General features: G+C 40.2%; 1 protein-coding gene across 2 annotated transcripts in view; it reads left to right on the top strand.

Moving 5' to 3' along the window:
* Positions 1-240: 240 nt before the first annotated feature.
* Positions 241-16916, top strand: part of POLD3 (DNA polymerase delta 3, accessory subunit) — a 43219-nt gene continuing 26543 nt past the window's right edge. For both annotated transcript variants that reach the window (XR_004351123.1, XM_032640579.1), the window contains exons 1-5: positions 241-454; positions 1822-1877; positions 10289-10391; positions 14727-14766; positions 16299-16431. Coding sequence is in view for 1 of the 2 variants with exons in the window: in XM_032640579.1 (XP_032496470.1) it covers positions 395-454; positions 1822-1877; positions 10289-10391; positions 14727-14766; positions 16299-16431 (392 nt within the window). In the remaining variant the exon portion in view is untranslated. The remainder of the gene's footprint in view (positions 455-1821; positions 1878-10288; positions 10392-14726; positions 14767-16298; positions 16432-16916) is intronic.

The following is a 16916-nucleotide window of genomic DNA, read 5'->3' as shown; positions in this document are numbered from 1 at the left end:
TATTTGTTGAATAAATGTATGAAAAGGTAAGGATTATTTTATCAATTTAGAGTTGGAAAAACTGTGGTTCCTAGAGGTGAGGTATTTTGCCCTGGGTCAGTCACTAAGAGGCAGAGCTGGGATTTGAAACTAGGGCTCTACACTCAGCCCCTGCAGAGCACGCCTGCGCCGCTAGGACTTCACTTCCGTCCGGTCCTATTAGCTCCGCTTCGTTCAGCCTGCGCCGTCTCCGAGACTAGTTTGACCCTCGGGCGGCCGCCGTAGCGCGTCGCCTCCGTTGCTGTGAGAAACGACCCAGGACCTGCGAGGGAGGAAAGACGTTTCCCGCCGGCGGGAGCTGCAGTTGAAGTGGCCAGGGGAGCTCGGAGGCGGCGGGGCACGGCGCAGCGGCACCATGGCGGACCAGTTTTATCTGGAAAATATAGACGAGTTCGTCACGGACCAGAACAAGATAGTGAGGAGCTAGGATTTGGGGAATGCGGGCGTGCGACTGGGGTCCTGTGCCCAGCGAGGGCGGCGGGGGCCTTGACGCCTCTGCGTGTGCCGCGTGGGGACTGGCCCAGGGGAGACGGTCCCCACGCCTGGTGCCCCAGGGCGAGCGATAACTCGCCGGCGAGGACCTGTGGCCCGCGCGCAAATCCGCGTCCTTTGGGTGGGCGTGCTGGGTTCTGTGCACAGGCCCGGGGCCCCGGAGGTCTGGGGCGGGGGCTGGGAGGAACGTTGGTTGATAATGCTTCTAAGGCGTCTCTACACCTGTCTGACGACGTGGTTGGCGTTTGAAGTCTCAAGTTTACAGTTGAGGAAACTGTGTTTTGACCGGGTTAAGCGACATGTTGTTTAACCTTCCGGCCGTCAGTTGGTTTCCTCCTCCTGGAAGTTTGGTATTGATACAGGCTTGGCCTGCCTCACAGGGTTGGAGTAAAGATCAAGTGAAACGATGGATATGAGAGTGCTTCGCAAATCGTGATGACTGAGGGCCTACTGTGAGCTTTGGATACACATTATTGCGTTTAGTCGCTACAGTGACCCACCTAGAGGTCGGTGGAAGTATCCCTAGAAAAGGCAGTTGAAGCAGAGGGACCAAATAATTTATTTGTGGTTAGTAGGGGATAATCAGTTTTCCAGCCTAGGTCTGTCTCTTTTGCTAGTGCTTTCCTCTACATCACACTGCCTTTACCTAACCTATATAAGTCTTCTAATTATTGGAAACTCAGCGTTTAGAATTGGAAGACTTTGAGAGGTGGGTGACAGGTTATAAGGCAGTGGCAAATGACAGGAGAGTTCAACGAAGGATGGAAGGAAGATCAAAGCTTGATGCCAATAGTTCCCAGTCTAACCTCTTGATACAGTATTCAACAACTTCACTCATTCCCTGACCCCCCTTTACCACCTGTGCCCTTTAATGTTTGTATGGCTGCAACTTTCCTCAGAAGTTTCTGAGTTATACACTCCAAAGTAACCTAGCTTCTGGGTGAGTTTGAGGATAGTTTTTGGTGGTGGCCCCAAAAAAGGACAGAATGTGAAAAAAAGGGCCTTAGTAAAACAAGGAGTGTGAGAAAAATGAGATTTTTTTCTGTGTATATTCAGCCTTTCTTTTTAGATTCTTGCATTAATCTGTGATACAAACTTCTTAGTATTTGTAAGATAAATATCTGAGTCCTACTTGCCTAGGTGGATGGTTCTTGGCAAAACTGGGGTGGCATCTAATGTAATTTATAAGGCTTAATCGTCTAAGAGTAAGAATCTTTAGGAGCCCTTGGGACTGACCTGCACTCTGGAGTCATCTAATAAAACATTAAAAAAAACTCCTCCTTCTTGCAGGTGACATACAAATGGCTGAGCTATACACTAGGAGTTCATGTTAATCAGGCCAAACAGTAAGTACAATTTATTACTAATTTTAATCTGATAGGAATTTTTGGTTTTATTTGTTTGTTTTCTTTTGCTCTGTTAGCTTTACAGTTAGTGTCTAGGTTAGAACCCACACTCCACCCACCCTGAGGGGGAATGGGAATGAATACCTTTTTTTACTGCCTTTAATGCTTTTGTCTATTATTTAGGAGATAGGTGGACTTGTATACAAATGTGTGGTGATATGTTTACTGGATTTATTTGTAGCCTTGCCCTCTGGTTAACATCACTTTGTTATTTCTGATTTATTAAATGGGCTAGCCAATTCTGTTTACATCTCAGATTTATATGTCTGTTATCTTATCTTCATTACATTTTCACATGTGCTCCTTAGGCCCATCTCTGGGTGTCATTGAAATAACTTCCATAATGAGGTCAACAGGTGTTTGACACAGGCTGTGTAACAGTATAAGACAGGGTAGAACTATTTAAGTGAAACTAAAAAGGGAGTGTTCAGGATGACACAGAGCGTTGCCCTTCTTGAATTTTGCCCTGTCACCTTTCCTTGCTGAAACTTGTAGTCCAACTTGGGGCCAAAATGGAAGGGGCAGGCTTTTTGAATTAACTTCTTCACCTGAAAATGTGCAGGTGTTGTCTATGTCCAATGGGTAGGAATTGGTGAACAGGCTGAGAGCACATATATTGAGTTAAATACTCATTTTGTTTGTTTTATTCCTAAAGGTGGTTTGGTTTTTCCCTATTCCTTGAGTCACAGGAACATTCTGTGAGTCTTAAAAAAAATCCCTGATCTCTAGAATGGGTTGATTTGGCTTGATTTGGGTTGCTGTTTGGCATATCTAGGAGTTTAATTTTGACTGTGATGTTTATGCCTTCAAGACCTGAAACTCTTGGCCCAGGGATGGGTTCGGACTGATTTTGACTATATGAGATTGCCATTGCTGAGACCAGTCCTGGCCCAAACCTAACAGGTTTAGGTAACTTTAGGATTAGACACCCATAAGAGTAATTATTTGTTATGGTTATAGATGTTTAAATATGAAATGAGGTAACTGTTACTATATAAGCCTATTGAGATTAAAGGTGCATATTGAGGACTGGAGATGAAATAAACTTGCCTGCAATTTTACTGTAGCTATAATTTTTATGGAATTATTTCCTATAATTTTTATGGAATTAATACGCTGTCTAGCCCCTGCCTGTCTACCAGTTTCATCCCATACCACTCTCTACGTCACTTATACTCTAGCCATATTTGCCTTTCTGTTCCTCAGATGTCTCAAGCCCATTCTCACTCAAGGAAACTTGTACCATTCCCTCTGCCTGGAATGCTCTTCTCACAGCTGTCCTCATTGTTCAGGTTTCAGCTCAAATTTCACACATTGCTTATATAGCAACTCTTCCCTAATGCTCTGTTTCAGGTGTCCCTACTCCTCTCTCTCTGTCATGCACCCTGTTACTTTCTTTCATAATTATTTTTTTTAAAAACAGCTTTATTTACATATGTTTCATATACCATACAATTCACCCATTTAAAATGTACAATTCATTGATTTTTAATATATTTACAGAGTTGTGCAGTTAGCACTATAATTAATTTCAGAACATTTTAATCACCCCCCAAAAGAAACCCTGTATCTGTTAGTAGTCCCTCATCATTCTTCTCCCCCTACCCCCAAGCACTAGGCAACCACTAATACACTCTCCATTTATAGATTTGCCTATCCTGGACATTTCATATAAATGGAATCATAAGTAATTATTAATACTTAAGATTACTTATTAATAATAAGTAATCTTGTGTGTCTGGTTTTCTCCACTTAGCATAATATTTTCAAGGTTTGTCCATGTTGTAGCATGTATCAGTACTTCATTCCTTTTTATGGTTGAATAATATTCCATTATATAGTATATTAGTTCTCTAGGGCTGCCATAACAGAATACTACAAACTGGGTGGCTTAAAACAAAAGAAATTTATTGTCTCAGTTCTGGAGGCTAGAAGTCCAAAATTAAGATGTTGGCAGGGCCATGCTCCTTCTCAAACCTGTAGAGAAAAATTCTTCTTTGATTCTTCCTAGCTTCTGGTGGTTTGCTAGCAATGTTTGGCATTCTTTGGCTTGTAGCTGCATAACCCCAGTATCTGCCTTCATAGCACGTGGCATTCTCCTTGTGTGTTTGTATCTTCACATAGCCATCTTATAAGGATACCAGTTAGGCTAAACTGGGAGACAGATGAGACACCAGGCTTGGTGGCTCCTGTTTGGAAGGCCTAACCCTTAGAGGCTCATCCTGGCTCCCTCCAGCCAATGTCAGCAGAGCAGAGTTCGAGGCACAGGAGCCTTAGGGTTACAAACACTGGCTTTGGAGGCCATGCATCCAGAATCAGAATCCACTCATTTAGCTGAGTTACCCACTTGAGTCACCACTCTTAGGTTCTGAGCTTCTGTCTCTGTTTGAAAAATGGGAATAATAAAAACATGTAGCTTCTAAGGTCAGGGTACAGATTGAATTTTATGGAAAGTACTTAATATGTGCTCAATAAAAAGCAGTTGATACCATTAAAAAAACAAACAAACAAGAATACCAGTCATAGTAGATGAGGAGCCCACCCTACTCCAGTATGACTTCATGTTAACTTATTACATCTGCAAAGACCCTATTTCCAAATAAGGTCATACTCTGAGGTACTGGTGGTTAGGACTTCAACATATCTTTTTTGGGGGGGCACAATTCAACCTATAACATATGGATATATAGCATTTCGTTTATCCATTCATCAGTTGATGGACATTTAGGTTTTTTCCACATTTGGCATGTTATGAATAATGCTACTATGAACATTTGTGTACAAGTTTTTGTGTGGACATGTGTTTTCAGTTCTCTTAGTATACACCTACGATTGGAATTTCTGGGTCATATGTAACATTTTGAGGAGCTGAGAAACTATTTTTCAAAGTGGCTACACTATTTTACAATCCCACCACCAAGGTATGAGGGTTCTGATTTCTCAGCATTCTTGTCAACTCTGTTATCTGTCTTTTTAAATTTTAGCCATCCTGGTGGGTGTGAAGCAGTATCATTATGGTTTTGATTTGCATTTTTGTAATGGCTAATGACATTGATCATCTTTTCATGTGCTTATTAGTCATTTGTGTATCTTCTTTGGAGAAATAGCTATTCAGATCCTTTGCCCATTTTTCCATTGTGTTTGTCTTTTTATTATTGAGTTGTAAGAGTTCTTTATATATTCTAGAGACAAGTCCCTGATCAGATAATGATTTCTTTGCACTTCCTTGATGGTGCCCTTTGAAGTGTAAGAGTTCTTATTATTGATGATGGAGTTCAGTTTTTTTTTGTTGTCGTTGCCTGTGCTTTTTATATAGTATCTAAGAAGGCTTTGCCTAACCCAAGTAAACCATGAAGATGTACTTCTGTGTTTTCTTCTGAGAGTTCTGTCGTTTTAGCTCTTAAATCAATAATTATCACTTTATTTAACATTTCTATGTATCTTGTGCTTGTTATACTAAAAACGCTTCAGTCCTCACAATAAGAATACACTGTGTTGGTCCAAGCTTATTTATAAGTAAAGCCCTAAAATGTGTATAGGCTTACCTCATTTTGCTGTTCTTCACTTTACTGCACTTCGCAGATACTGCGTTTTTCTGTTTGTTTTTGTTTTTACAAATTGAAGGTTTGTGGCAACCCTGTGTTGACAAAGTCTGTGGGTGCCAATTTCTCAATAGCATTTGCTTATTTGTTGTCTCTGTGTCACATTTTGGTAATTCTCATCATGTTTCAAACCCTCCACCAACAAAAAGATTATGACTTGCTGAAGGCTCAGATGATAGTTAGCACTTTTTTTTTTTCTTTTTTTTGTGGTACGCGGGCCTCTCACTGTTGTAGCCTCTCCCGTTGTGGAGCACAGGCTCCGGACGCGCAAGGTCAGCGGCCATGGCTCACAGGCCCAGCTGCTCCGCGGCATGTGGGATCTTCCCAGACCGGGGCACGAACCTGTGTCCTCTGCTTCAGCAGGCGGACTCTCAACCACTGCGCCACCAGGGAAGCCCGATAGTTAGCATTTTTTAGCAATAAATTATCTTCTATTTTTAAATTTATTTTATTTATTTATTTATTTTTGGCTGCATTGGGTCTTCATTGCTGCACGCGGGCTTTCTCTAGCTGTTGCGAGTGGGGGCTGCTCTTCATTGCGGTGCGTGGGGTTCTCATTGTGGTGGCTTCTCTTGTTGCTGAGCATGGGCTCTAGGCGTGCAGGCTTCAGTAGTTGTGGCTCGCTGGCTTTAGATCGCAGGCTCAGTAGTTGTGGCGCACGAGCTTAGTTGCTCCGCGGCATGTGGGATCTTCCCGGACCGGGCTTGAACCCGTGTCCCCTGCATTGGCAGGCGGATTCTTAACCACTGTGCCACCAGGGAAATCCCTATCAACCTTTTTTAACAGATGAGAAAACTGAGACTTAGAGTGCCCTGTCACCTTTTTTTTTTTTTAATTGATCTTTGCTATCGTTTCCTTCATTTCTTTTTCATTTATTTCTGATCTGATTTTTATGATTTCTTTCCTTCTGCTAACTTTGGGGTTTTTTTGTTCTTCTTTCTCTAATTGCTTTAGGTGCAAGGTTAGATCACCCTTTTTTCTTTTAACTATAGTGAGAGCATTTAAAGTTTCACTGCTGGCACTGAGGGCAGTGACTGGGCATGGTTGTTACTATTTGCTTGGATGCAATAAAGAAATATTTTTTCAGTTTTTAGCATATTTTAGGCTCTGTCATAAAACAGCAAACTTGACAGACAAGACCCTTCCCATCATTGACTTAAACAAGATAATTTCAGGTTATAAAAATGCTGTGAAGGAATTAGATTAGGGAAGACAATATAGGTATACACTGTGTTCATCGTATGGGAAAATTATGGGTGGAACTGATCAGGAGGGATGAGAAGATGCGAAGGTATAGTTAATCATGTGTGTAGGAAGTGCACCTTGTAAGAAGTCATATGCATTGTTACTCATATTTAAGAATACTTTGCGTGTTTTGTTGGTAAGGTGTTTGGCATAATCAAATTAGATGAACATGTCTTAGAGATTCAAAAGGTATGCAGAAATTTTTTTAAGAGTTTGTGCAGTTCTGACAATCTTATTAATATAAAAGAGAACTGGGCCTGATTTGGGGAGATAAGTGCACAGAGGACAGTGACTATGATGATACAAGCAAGACTGAATTGTTGATAAAAGACAGCGTGTTTCGCCAGCAAGCTCAGAGCATCTTGGGCATGGTCCCTTCCTACCATTTCTTCTGCTAGCCTGGTCCTAACTAGCATAAATAAACCAAAACGTTCATGACTCTGTGTTCCTCATCTTTCCTAACATAATTGCTGCTTGGAAGGACACACTAAAGAGAACAAGATAGAGGAATCAACAAAAATGTTGATTTTTTTTCCTCAAGATGTGTATAGTCTAGTGGGGATGTCAGATACATAAACTAAGTAATTGAAATACGGTGTGGTAACTATAATAACAGATATGGGATAGGTCCTGTTAGATGGCAAGGGTTCCCTGCTGGCCTAGTGGTGTTAGGGAAGGCTTCACATAGGAGGTGATAACTGAGCTGCTATCTTGATGAGGAATTAGGTGGATGAGGTCTGAGAAGAGCATTCTAGGCAGAAGGAGGGGCATACAGAAGAGCCAGGGGAACTGCAGAATGTTTCATAAGGCTGAAAATTGTGTGAGTGTGGGAGAATGGTGAGAGATACAGGGGCCAGAACAAGAAATGTCTTACATGTCACTGATAGACCTGTGGAGTTGCTCCTTAGGGGATGGGGTGCTACTGAAAACTTTTGAACAAGGAATAATACTTCAGCTAAGAATAATCAGCTACTTTTTAACAGCACTTAATGACTAATAGGTATCTCAGATTTAACATGCCCCAAAACTTAACTCCTAATTTCTCCCACATCGCCTCCTTCTCCTGCTTTTCTCTGTCTCAGTGAATGACAGCTTTATTCTTTGAGTTGCTTAATCCAGTCATCCTTGATTTCTTTTTCTCTCATACCCCACAGTCAGTCCATCAGCAAATCCTGTTGTTTCTCCCTTTAAGATGTCCCCAGAATTCATCCACTGATTACTGGCTCCATTGCTACCACTGTAGTCTGAGCCACCATCATCTCTAGCCTAGATGATTGCAGTAGCCTTGTAAGTGGTTTCCCTGATTCCTTCCTTGCCCCTTAACAGTATATTCTCCACACAGCAGTCAGGAATCCTCCCAAAAGGTGAGATCATGTTGTTTCTGCTCTAAACCTTCTGAGGACTTCCTTCCTACATAGAGCCACAAAGCCCTAAATGTCTGGTGCTTGGCTCTCTTCTTCCCTTCTTCCTTATTCAGCACGCTCACCTGTTTTCCGTCCCTTGCACCTTGCTTACATTCTTGCCTCAGAACCTTTGGATTTGCTGTACTTTCTGCCTGGAACATTCTTCCCTGCGATATTCACATGGGCGGCTCTGTAACTTCCCGCAAGGAAGGAGTCCTTCCCTAATCATATAAAATAGCAAAACTTCTCAGGCACTCTCTATTCTCCTAATCTTTTTTTCCCCACATAGATTTACTACCATCTGACATATATTTACTTGTTTGTTTATTGTATCTCTCTTTTCTGCAGTGCAAACTCTGAATGGATAGAAACTTTGATTGCTTTGTTCTCTGCTCTATCCCCAAGGCATAGAGCATGAAGTAGCCACTCATTAAGGTTTTGCTGACCGAATGACTTGATTTGCATTTTTAAAACTTCATCTTGGCAGCCTTGTGGATAATGAATGGGAAGGTGGTGTGAGGAAGGCATTGACACTTGGAATTGAAATAGTCCAGTCAAGATATTTGGAGGGCATGGAGTCAAGAATTACTTGGGATGGAAAACTGACAAGATTTGGCAACTCACCGGACTGGGAAAAGTGAGGGATAACGACTCCCAGATTTCTGGCTTGGGTGGTTTGAGCAGATGATGTTGTTGTTGGGAATAAATGAAGCCATGGGGATGAATGAAATGGATCAAGGAGAAGATTTAGTAAGGTGACCAGTCATCCTGATGTGCCCTGGACTGTTGGTTTTAGAACTGAGAGTCCATGTCAGGAAACCCCTCAGATCGAGGCAAACCCAGATCATTGGTCACTCTAATATATAGAGAGAAAAGATAGCTGAAGACAGCCCCAGCAGTACAGAAAAGGAGTAGGTAGTCAAGTACAAGTCTGTGCAGGAAATGGATCAGAGGCAGTTAGAGAGGTGGCAGGAGACTCAGTGAGGCATTGGATCAAGGAAGCCAAGAGAGTAGTCAACAGTGTAGGTTGAGTTTCCCTTATTCTTGCCAGAAGTATGACATGTCACAGAGGCTCGGTAAATGTTTCTTGAAATAAACGACACAAATGATGTCTCTTGGTTGATGTTTTTGTTAAACTGTAAATTATTGAGGGGAATCAGCTTCTAAGTGGATCATAAGGATAAAAATGAATTTAGGGAATGTTATAAAAGCAACATTATTTCTATATTGAGTGTTTGGCAGTCTCAGGTTAATGAATACTGGACAGTGTGAATAAGCTGTTACATTTGCAGTTTTGAAACAGCATTGATTCTGAATGATCATAAAATTGGAACTACAGAGCTATACACTTACAATCATCTACATAGTGGTTCTTAACGTTCTGGAGTAATCCTTTTGCAAATCTGTTGAAAACCTTGAACCATCTCTACCCTCTCCCCTCTTTCCCTGCAAAAAAACACCTACATTTTGCTTACAGTTTTGAGGGATGGAGGCTTATGTTCTTTTTTTTTCTTTCTTTCTTTCTTTTCTTTTTGGCCGTGCTGCGAGGCATGTAGGATCTTAGTTCCCCAACCAGGGATCGAACCTGCACCCCCTGCATTGGAAGCACAAAGTCTTAACCACTGGACCACCATGGAAGTCCGGGATGGAGGGTTATGGATGGCCACAGGAATCCCAGATTAACAGAGAATTGCCAATCTTGTACAGCCCTCCCAAATTATACCTCAGGATAGAAAGAGGCCTAGAAAAACTAATTAATTTATCCAGGATCAAATGGCTAGATAGTGACTGAACTTATCCTTGATTGATTATTCTGTCCATTGTATGTCTTTGCCTCTTTTAGTGCAGGCTCAGTCCCACTTGACCAATTATTAGATTTATTTCAGTTGCTTGGTCACTGTGCCAGCTCAATACAAGTTGACCCCAACCCCTATGTTCCATTCATCTTTTTTTAACTCTCTGTCCAGGGACAGAGCAAAAATATTCTGTAGAATATTTGATGGACTGTCAGATTTAATATATCTAACTTTTAAGTCATGAATTAAGAGTTGATGAGGTAAACTTTTACTAATGACTTACTTGTGCCTTTTGTTTGTAACAGGATGCTGTATGATTATGTTGAAAGGAAGCGAAAGGAAAATTCAGGAGCCCAACTGCATGTCACTTATTTAGTGTCTGGCAGTCTCATTCAGAATGGACATTCCGTAAGTTTGAGTTTAAATGTGTTTGAGCTATAAATAGTGTTATATAACACAACACAGGGCAAAAACAAGATTCAGTATTATGGAAATTTTTAAAATCTACTTGAAGACGGTGATTATTTTGGATTTTTAGACTAAACCTAAAACTCTTGAGAAGTTTGGGTAATATCTCGGCTGTGATACAGAGACTATCGTTGTTGTGCAATTTTCCTAGGTAACAAGACATTCGGAACTGCTTCTCTTACTCCTCTTTCTTCCATTTGAAGGTATATTGGAGACAATGGTGGTTCATTTTCAGCCCGTTCAAATGTCAAGCCACAAACTCAGGTGTTCAGCAAGTACAATTTTTTTTTTTTTTAAGTGAACTTGATTTTAATCTGAGCTTTCGTCCCAGAAGCTCTGCTGAGATAACTCCATTCCTTCTCCCATACTAGACTGATCCTTGGAACTTTGATAATTCCTCCTCTTTTGCTTCCTCCCCAAACTGAGGCACACCTCCTCTGTTCTTACTTCCCAAACCTCTTACCTGAAGGTTCTTTTGCTCCCATAGCCACCAACCCTAGAGAATTTAGCCCAAGGATCAAGACTCCTTCTCAGAGATCCACTGATAATGTTTTCCTCTTCCCTTTTGACTTTCCCTAAGGTTCATAAATTCAGAAGCCAGATTTATCAAAATACTGACTGGATTTGTCTTGTATCAATAGAGTCCCAAGCATGTGAGATTCAAAACTGGAATGGCGATTTAGTAATTTACAAGGAGAAACAAAACTGCTAGGGGTATCAGATCCTTATATTCTCTGACTAGCATATTCTGTTCTTGTTGGTAAGCTGTTTGGCCAGCCAGATGTTAATTACGATATTTGCAAGTGTAGATGGAATCAGATGTCATTATATATCTGAAACCAGATTAAGCACACCTGATTCATTTGCTCTCAGAAATAAACCTGACCAGAATCCTCTCCCTGTATGGCCCTTGAATGGATTCTGCCAAAGTTTGCATCTGGATGCCTTCTTTTGTTTCCAGGGTTAATCAGCTCCCTCTGTCTCTTTCTTGAGTTTAGTCAAAGCCTTCCATTTAGTCATAGTCAATTCTTTACCTGGGAATCACTGTGTACCTTTAAAGCAGTGGTTTCTACTCTTTTTTTGGTCACTGATTCCTTGAGAATCTGAAAGAAAAATGCATATGTTGACATATTCATGAAATTTTCAGTGTTCACAGATCTTTTGAACAAGGGTCCAAGGTTAAGAATTTATGTTTTAAGATAAAGTTGTAGATTTTTATTCTAACCCATATGATAGAGGTTCTTAATTTCAGATTCTTGCATGGTCTTTAGGGTTCAAGGGATTCTTGGGTGAACCCTTGAAAGTACATTCAAATTGTGTTCCTCAGTGCATTTTTTTGAGACCATTTTTCAAAAAGATGTGTAACCCATGATCAATTAAAAACTTCTGTGCTGTGGTTTGCTTGTATAAAGCCTTCTGTTTCTAAGTTTAAGAGGGCATTTAAATTCTGCCCAGCTTTTTTTTTTTTGCCCACCGTTTTTTAAAGCAGCAGAACACTTTATCAAATGAAATCTTGGAATCCTAAAATATAAAATATATTAAGAGTAGGGTTCCTGTGGTTGAAGTGGTTGTGAGAATTTTAGAGCCCTGCCCTGTGGAACCCGGTAGAATTAATTACTGACCAAGTGTGGATGCTTATCCATGCTTTTTTCTTTTAAGAGAGCCAGGCTAAGAAAAGGCAGATTATTAAGCATAATGTCAGGTTTTGTTCTTATTCTTTCTCATTTCTTTTTTAAGTTTTTTTTTTTTTTTTTGGCGGTACACGGGCCTCTCACTGTTGTGGCCTCTCCCGTTGCGGAGCACAGGCTCCAGACGTGCAGGCTCAACGGCCGTGGCTCACGGGCCTAGCCGCTCTGCGGCATGTGGGATCTTCCTGGACTGGGGCACGAACCCGTGTCCCCTGCATCGGCAGGCAGACTCAACCACTGTGCCACCAGAGAAGCCCAATTTAAGTGTTTCTAGAAAGAAAAAAAGATACATAGGCTTTGTATGGGTTTTTAAACATACGAATAATTTCTATTTTTCCAATGATCATTATTGTAAAAAATGCTTGATAATACATAGAAAGTAAAAGCCTCCTTCTAATCTCATCCTGGAAAGTCTTCCAGAGAATTTTTGAAAATTTCAACGAAATGTTTGGTTGATTCTTTTAGAGGTTATTACTTGATCCATTCTTTATTAGGTCCCCCATTAGCTTTTCATCTAATGATTTTAGCTGAGATTGATTTTTATCATTGCCTAGATCATTAATTCACTAGGAGTTACAAAATAGTGATGTTCTAATTCTGTCATTCCTTCTGGATTTATTGGCTGGAATGTTTCTATAAAGAAGAACTTTCTGGGCTTCCCTGGTGGCGCAGTGGTTGAGAGTCCGCCTGCCGATGCAGGGGACACGGGTTCGTGCCCCGGTCTGGGAGGATCCCACATGCCGCGGAGCGGCTGGGCCCGTGAGCCATGGCCGCTGAGCCTGCGCGTCCGGAGCCTGTCCTCCGCAACGGGAGAGGCCACAACAGTGAGAGGCCCGCGTAACGCATAAAAAAAAAAAAAAAGAAGAACTTTCTCTCATCAACTAGCTATGTTTTCCCTTTTTCTTTAACTGATAAAAAGCTCTAGAGGCTTGTCCCCAGCCAGCCTCTGGGATTATGGATGCTGAACTCAACTCCTGTGTCCCCCTTAATAGGATCCCCCTGAACCATAGCTCTACTCTGGTCTACGTTGTTTTAGCACTGGCATTTCCACTGCATTGTTTTTATGCATTTCTAATATCCCCTAAGGCAGCGTTTAGTCACAGTGAACTGTCTGGGCTGCGATATTTTCTCCTGAGGGTACCAATTATTGTTTTTAGGGCTCCTATTACATAGGTTTGAGTGATTAGTTTCTAATCTCTTTTTCTCATAAGCTCTGTAATTTTTATTGTACAATTTTGCAGAACATGACATTTTTAAGAATGCTTTTTTTAAGAGAAAATGCATTATGAAGACACGTCAAATTCCCAGTTCAAATTTACAATTATATTTTTTAAAAACTTACTTGATTTTATATGGTTCTTTTTTCTTATGTTGTGAATTTTGGTTGTTCCTAACATTAAAATAAATATTTATTTGCTTTAGCCAAATATATGAGATTTAGAAAAGCAAACCCAACAATTTTACTAACCATATGATGAGTGAAAACAGTTTAAGGTTTCTAGGTTATCCCGAGCATCACTCTGTTGCAGTTATAGAAATGTTTCTCTTTCCTTATTACAGCCACATGCTCCTACATTGATAGATATACCTTAGTTTATTCAGCAGTCCCTTATTGATAGTTATTTGAGTTATTTACAATCTTTGGCTATTACATATAGTGCTGCAGTGAATAGCTCAGTGTATATGTGTCTTGTATGTTTTTGCCAGTGTGTTTTAAGGTTACGTTCCTAGAAGTAGGAGATATATAAACTTTGTTGGGTATTGCCAAATACCTCTCCATTTTTCATTGCTACCAGCAATGTAGGAGAGCATCTGTTTCTACACAGCACATGTGGTCCTGTTTCAGGGTCATCTGCATTTCTCTTCTGTGAACTGTTTCTTCATACCTCTTGCCGATTTTCAAAAGGATAGTTAGCCTTTATTTTCTCTATTTTAGAAACTATATATTAACCCTTCGTGATGTAAGTTGCAGATATTTTTCCCACTTTACCATTTGTCTTTTTACGTTGCTTAAAGTTTTTTTTTTATCATCCAAAAATGATTTTTTAGTTTTTATGGATTATTTCAGTTACTTCTGGATTTTGAATTATAGTCAAGAAACTTCCTCATTCTCAGGTTATATTAGTTTATAGAAGAATTCACCCATATTTTCTTCCTGTGCATACTATATATATGTGTGTTTCATTCTTTACATTTAGATCTCTGATCCATTTAGAATTTATTTTTTTTGTATGGTGTGAGAGTTCCAATTTTTATCTGGTTCCATATGATTATACAGTAATTCTCATTACATTACTTAGTAAAAAGTCCTCTTTTCCTCACACTAGTTTGAGCTGCTGTGTTTTTTTGAGCTTTGGGGGTTTTTTTGGTACTGATATCTACACTCTCACTTTCCCTTAACCTGATTGAGAAGTTTCAAAGTAAGCAAGTTAAAAATGAGTCTGACTTTATTAAACTGTAACATACATTTTCAGGGGTACCTAATGTTGCTGATTTCACATCCAAGTGCAAATGAATTTTTGGCAAGGAAACGTTAAAATTGCAAGTTGTACTACTTAAATACCAGTGAAGTGTTATTTTGTTACAGTGCCACAAGGTTGCAGTAGTGAGAGAAGATAAATTGGAAGGTAAGTATTATAGCGATCTAGCAAGTTTTTCCTTTTTTTAAAAAAATAAATTTATTTATTTATTTTTGGCAGTGTTAGGTCTAAGTTTCTGTGTGTGTGGGCTTTCTCTAGTTGTGGCGAGCGGGGGCCACTCTTCATCGCGGTGTGCGGGCCTCTCACTGTCGCAGCTTCTCTTGTTGTGGAGCACAAGCTCCAGACGCGCAGGCTCAGTAGTTGTGGCTCACAGGCCTAGTTGCTCCGCGGCATGTGGGATCTTCCTAGACCAGGGCTCGAACCCGTGTCCCCTGCATTGGCAGGCAGATTCACAACCACTGCGCCACCAGGGAAGCCCAAGTTTTTTCTCTTATGGCATCAGTGTCATTAACATCTCATATACATTTAGCTGTTTTACTGGAGAGCCATGTATTCTTTTTATTAGTAATTTCTGAAACATGTTAAAATATGATACTACACTAATTTCCCATTTTTACGGCCAATGGCTGCTGACATTAATAAAGCGCTTTTATCATGCGATTTCAAAACTGTGACAGACGTGTAAAAAACTATTATGAATACCATATGGAACACCTCATCAACTGTCAAAAGACAATGGTCTCTAAATATTGTGTTGTATTCCATAACAGTTTTTTTAGGAAGAAAATTAAAGAATGCTTTTCTGAAGTCAGAAGAACTTAGTATAACTTCTAAATTAAATTTGTCTACCCATTTCAAGACTATTAATGCTACTGTTCTATTTTTTAATACCCAATTCAAAGGAATTTGGTAATAGTCAGCCACATGATCTTGGATTATGTCTCAAGACAAAACCTGCAGTGTTGTACTTTGTATATAAAGATGCCTACCAGTGGAGTTGTTTTCTTATAAATTAACTTTGAGGTATTCAAAATGGTGGAAATGTCCAATATTTTCTTTCTGAATTCCCACAGTGGTAGATTTATTCATTCAGTAGATACATGGTGAGTATCTACTCTGTGTCAAGCTCTGTGCTAGGCACTAGAGACTTGGAACAAGTTAGGCATGGTCCCTTCCTTCATGGAACCTAAAATTTGTTCTTATGATGTTCTTTTCTGTATTTCCTCTGCAGACTCATCTGGTTAGTAGTATTTTTGTTATATAGAGTTTCTTTTTGTAAACTAAAGTTGAATTATATAAGCGAGACTTCTCAGAAATTACTTATTCCTCAGTTGCTATGTTTATATGCTAGAGTATAAGATTCTTCCCTGACTGGGGGGGAAAAAAAACACATCATAGTATCATCAATTATTCATTAATATTTACTGAGTGTCCACTGGATGAGTGATACCTTCACAGTACTGTACTTAGAACTGACTCACCACCACCTACCTTTCATAATGTCCTTGTCACAGACAGAAGAGTTGATATCATACTGTATATAATACTGTTTGGCCTTTTAGAGCTTTTTGGACCACCACAGATTACAAATGGTTTTAATGCAGAAGGGTTTCTTGTTAAACTCCCCACATGCTATGAAGTTTGTGTATTAACAGACTGCTTTTCCTGTTGACTTGTAGCAGTGAAGTCCAAGCTAGCTGTGACTGCCAGTGTACATGTGTACAGCATCCAGAAAGCCATGCTAAAGGACAGTGGGCCTCTGTTCAATACCGACTATGACATCCTTAAAAGCAACTTGCAGAACTGCAGCAAGTGAGCTCCTTAATGTTTCTTGTGGGCTTCTTTACGAATTGATTTTGTAAGATGTTTACACAGTGGCTGCCTCTTAAGAGTGAACGCCAAGTCTAGTAAAACCTCATTTATCTTGCAGTAAGACACATGCCTGGTTTTATTAGTGCATCATAAGGTGAAAAATAGCAGCTACAACCCATACTGAAAACCTCAGTAGACTCCCCATAAATCTATTTCTCATGTATTTATCCTGTCACTACTACCAGAAATGTTGTTTGTTGGGCCCCCTCATTACTCCTTTACCCCAGTCTCTGCTTGTCTAAATCCTACGCATCTGTCAAGAGCCAGTTCAAATGTTATCCTTCAAAAAACTATTCCTAACTTAATATTCCTCTACCTTCCATCCAAAATCAGTTGATCTTCCACAGCCAGGATTAGATCTTGTTCATCTTTTGTATCTTTCACAGCACAGGGAGGAGGTGGACTATAATGCACATGGGTTTTGG

Source organism: Phocoena sinus, chromosome 8 (assembly GCF_008692025.1).
Source record: "Phocoena sinus isolate mPhoSin1 chromosome 8, mPhoSin1.pri, whole genome shotgun sequence".
In the NCBI taxonomy this organism is placed as follows: domain Eukaryota; kingdom Metazoa; phylum Chordata; class Mammalia; order Artiodactyla; family Phocoenidae; genus Phocoena; species Phocoena sinus.
This window is presented reverse-complemented; position numbering and strand designations above follow the sequence as displayed.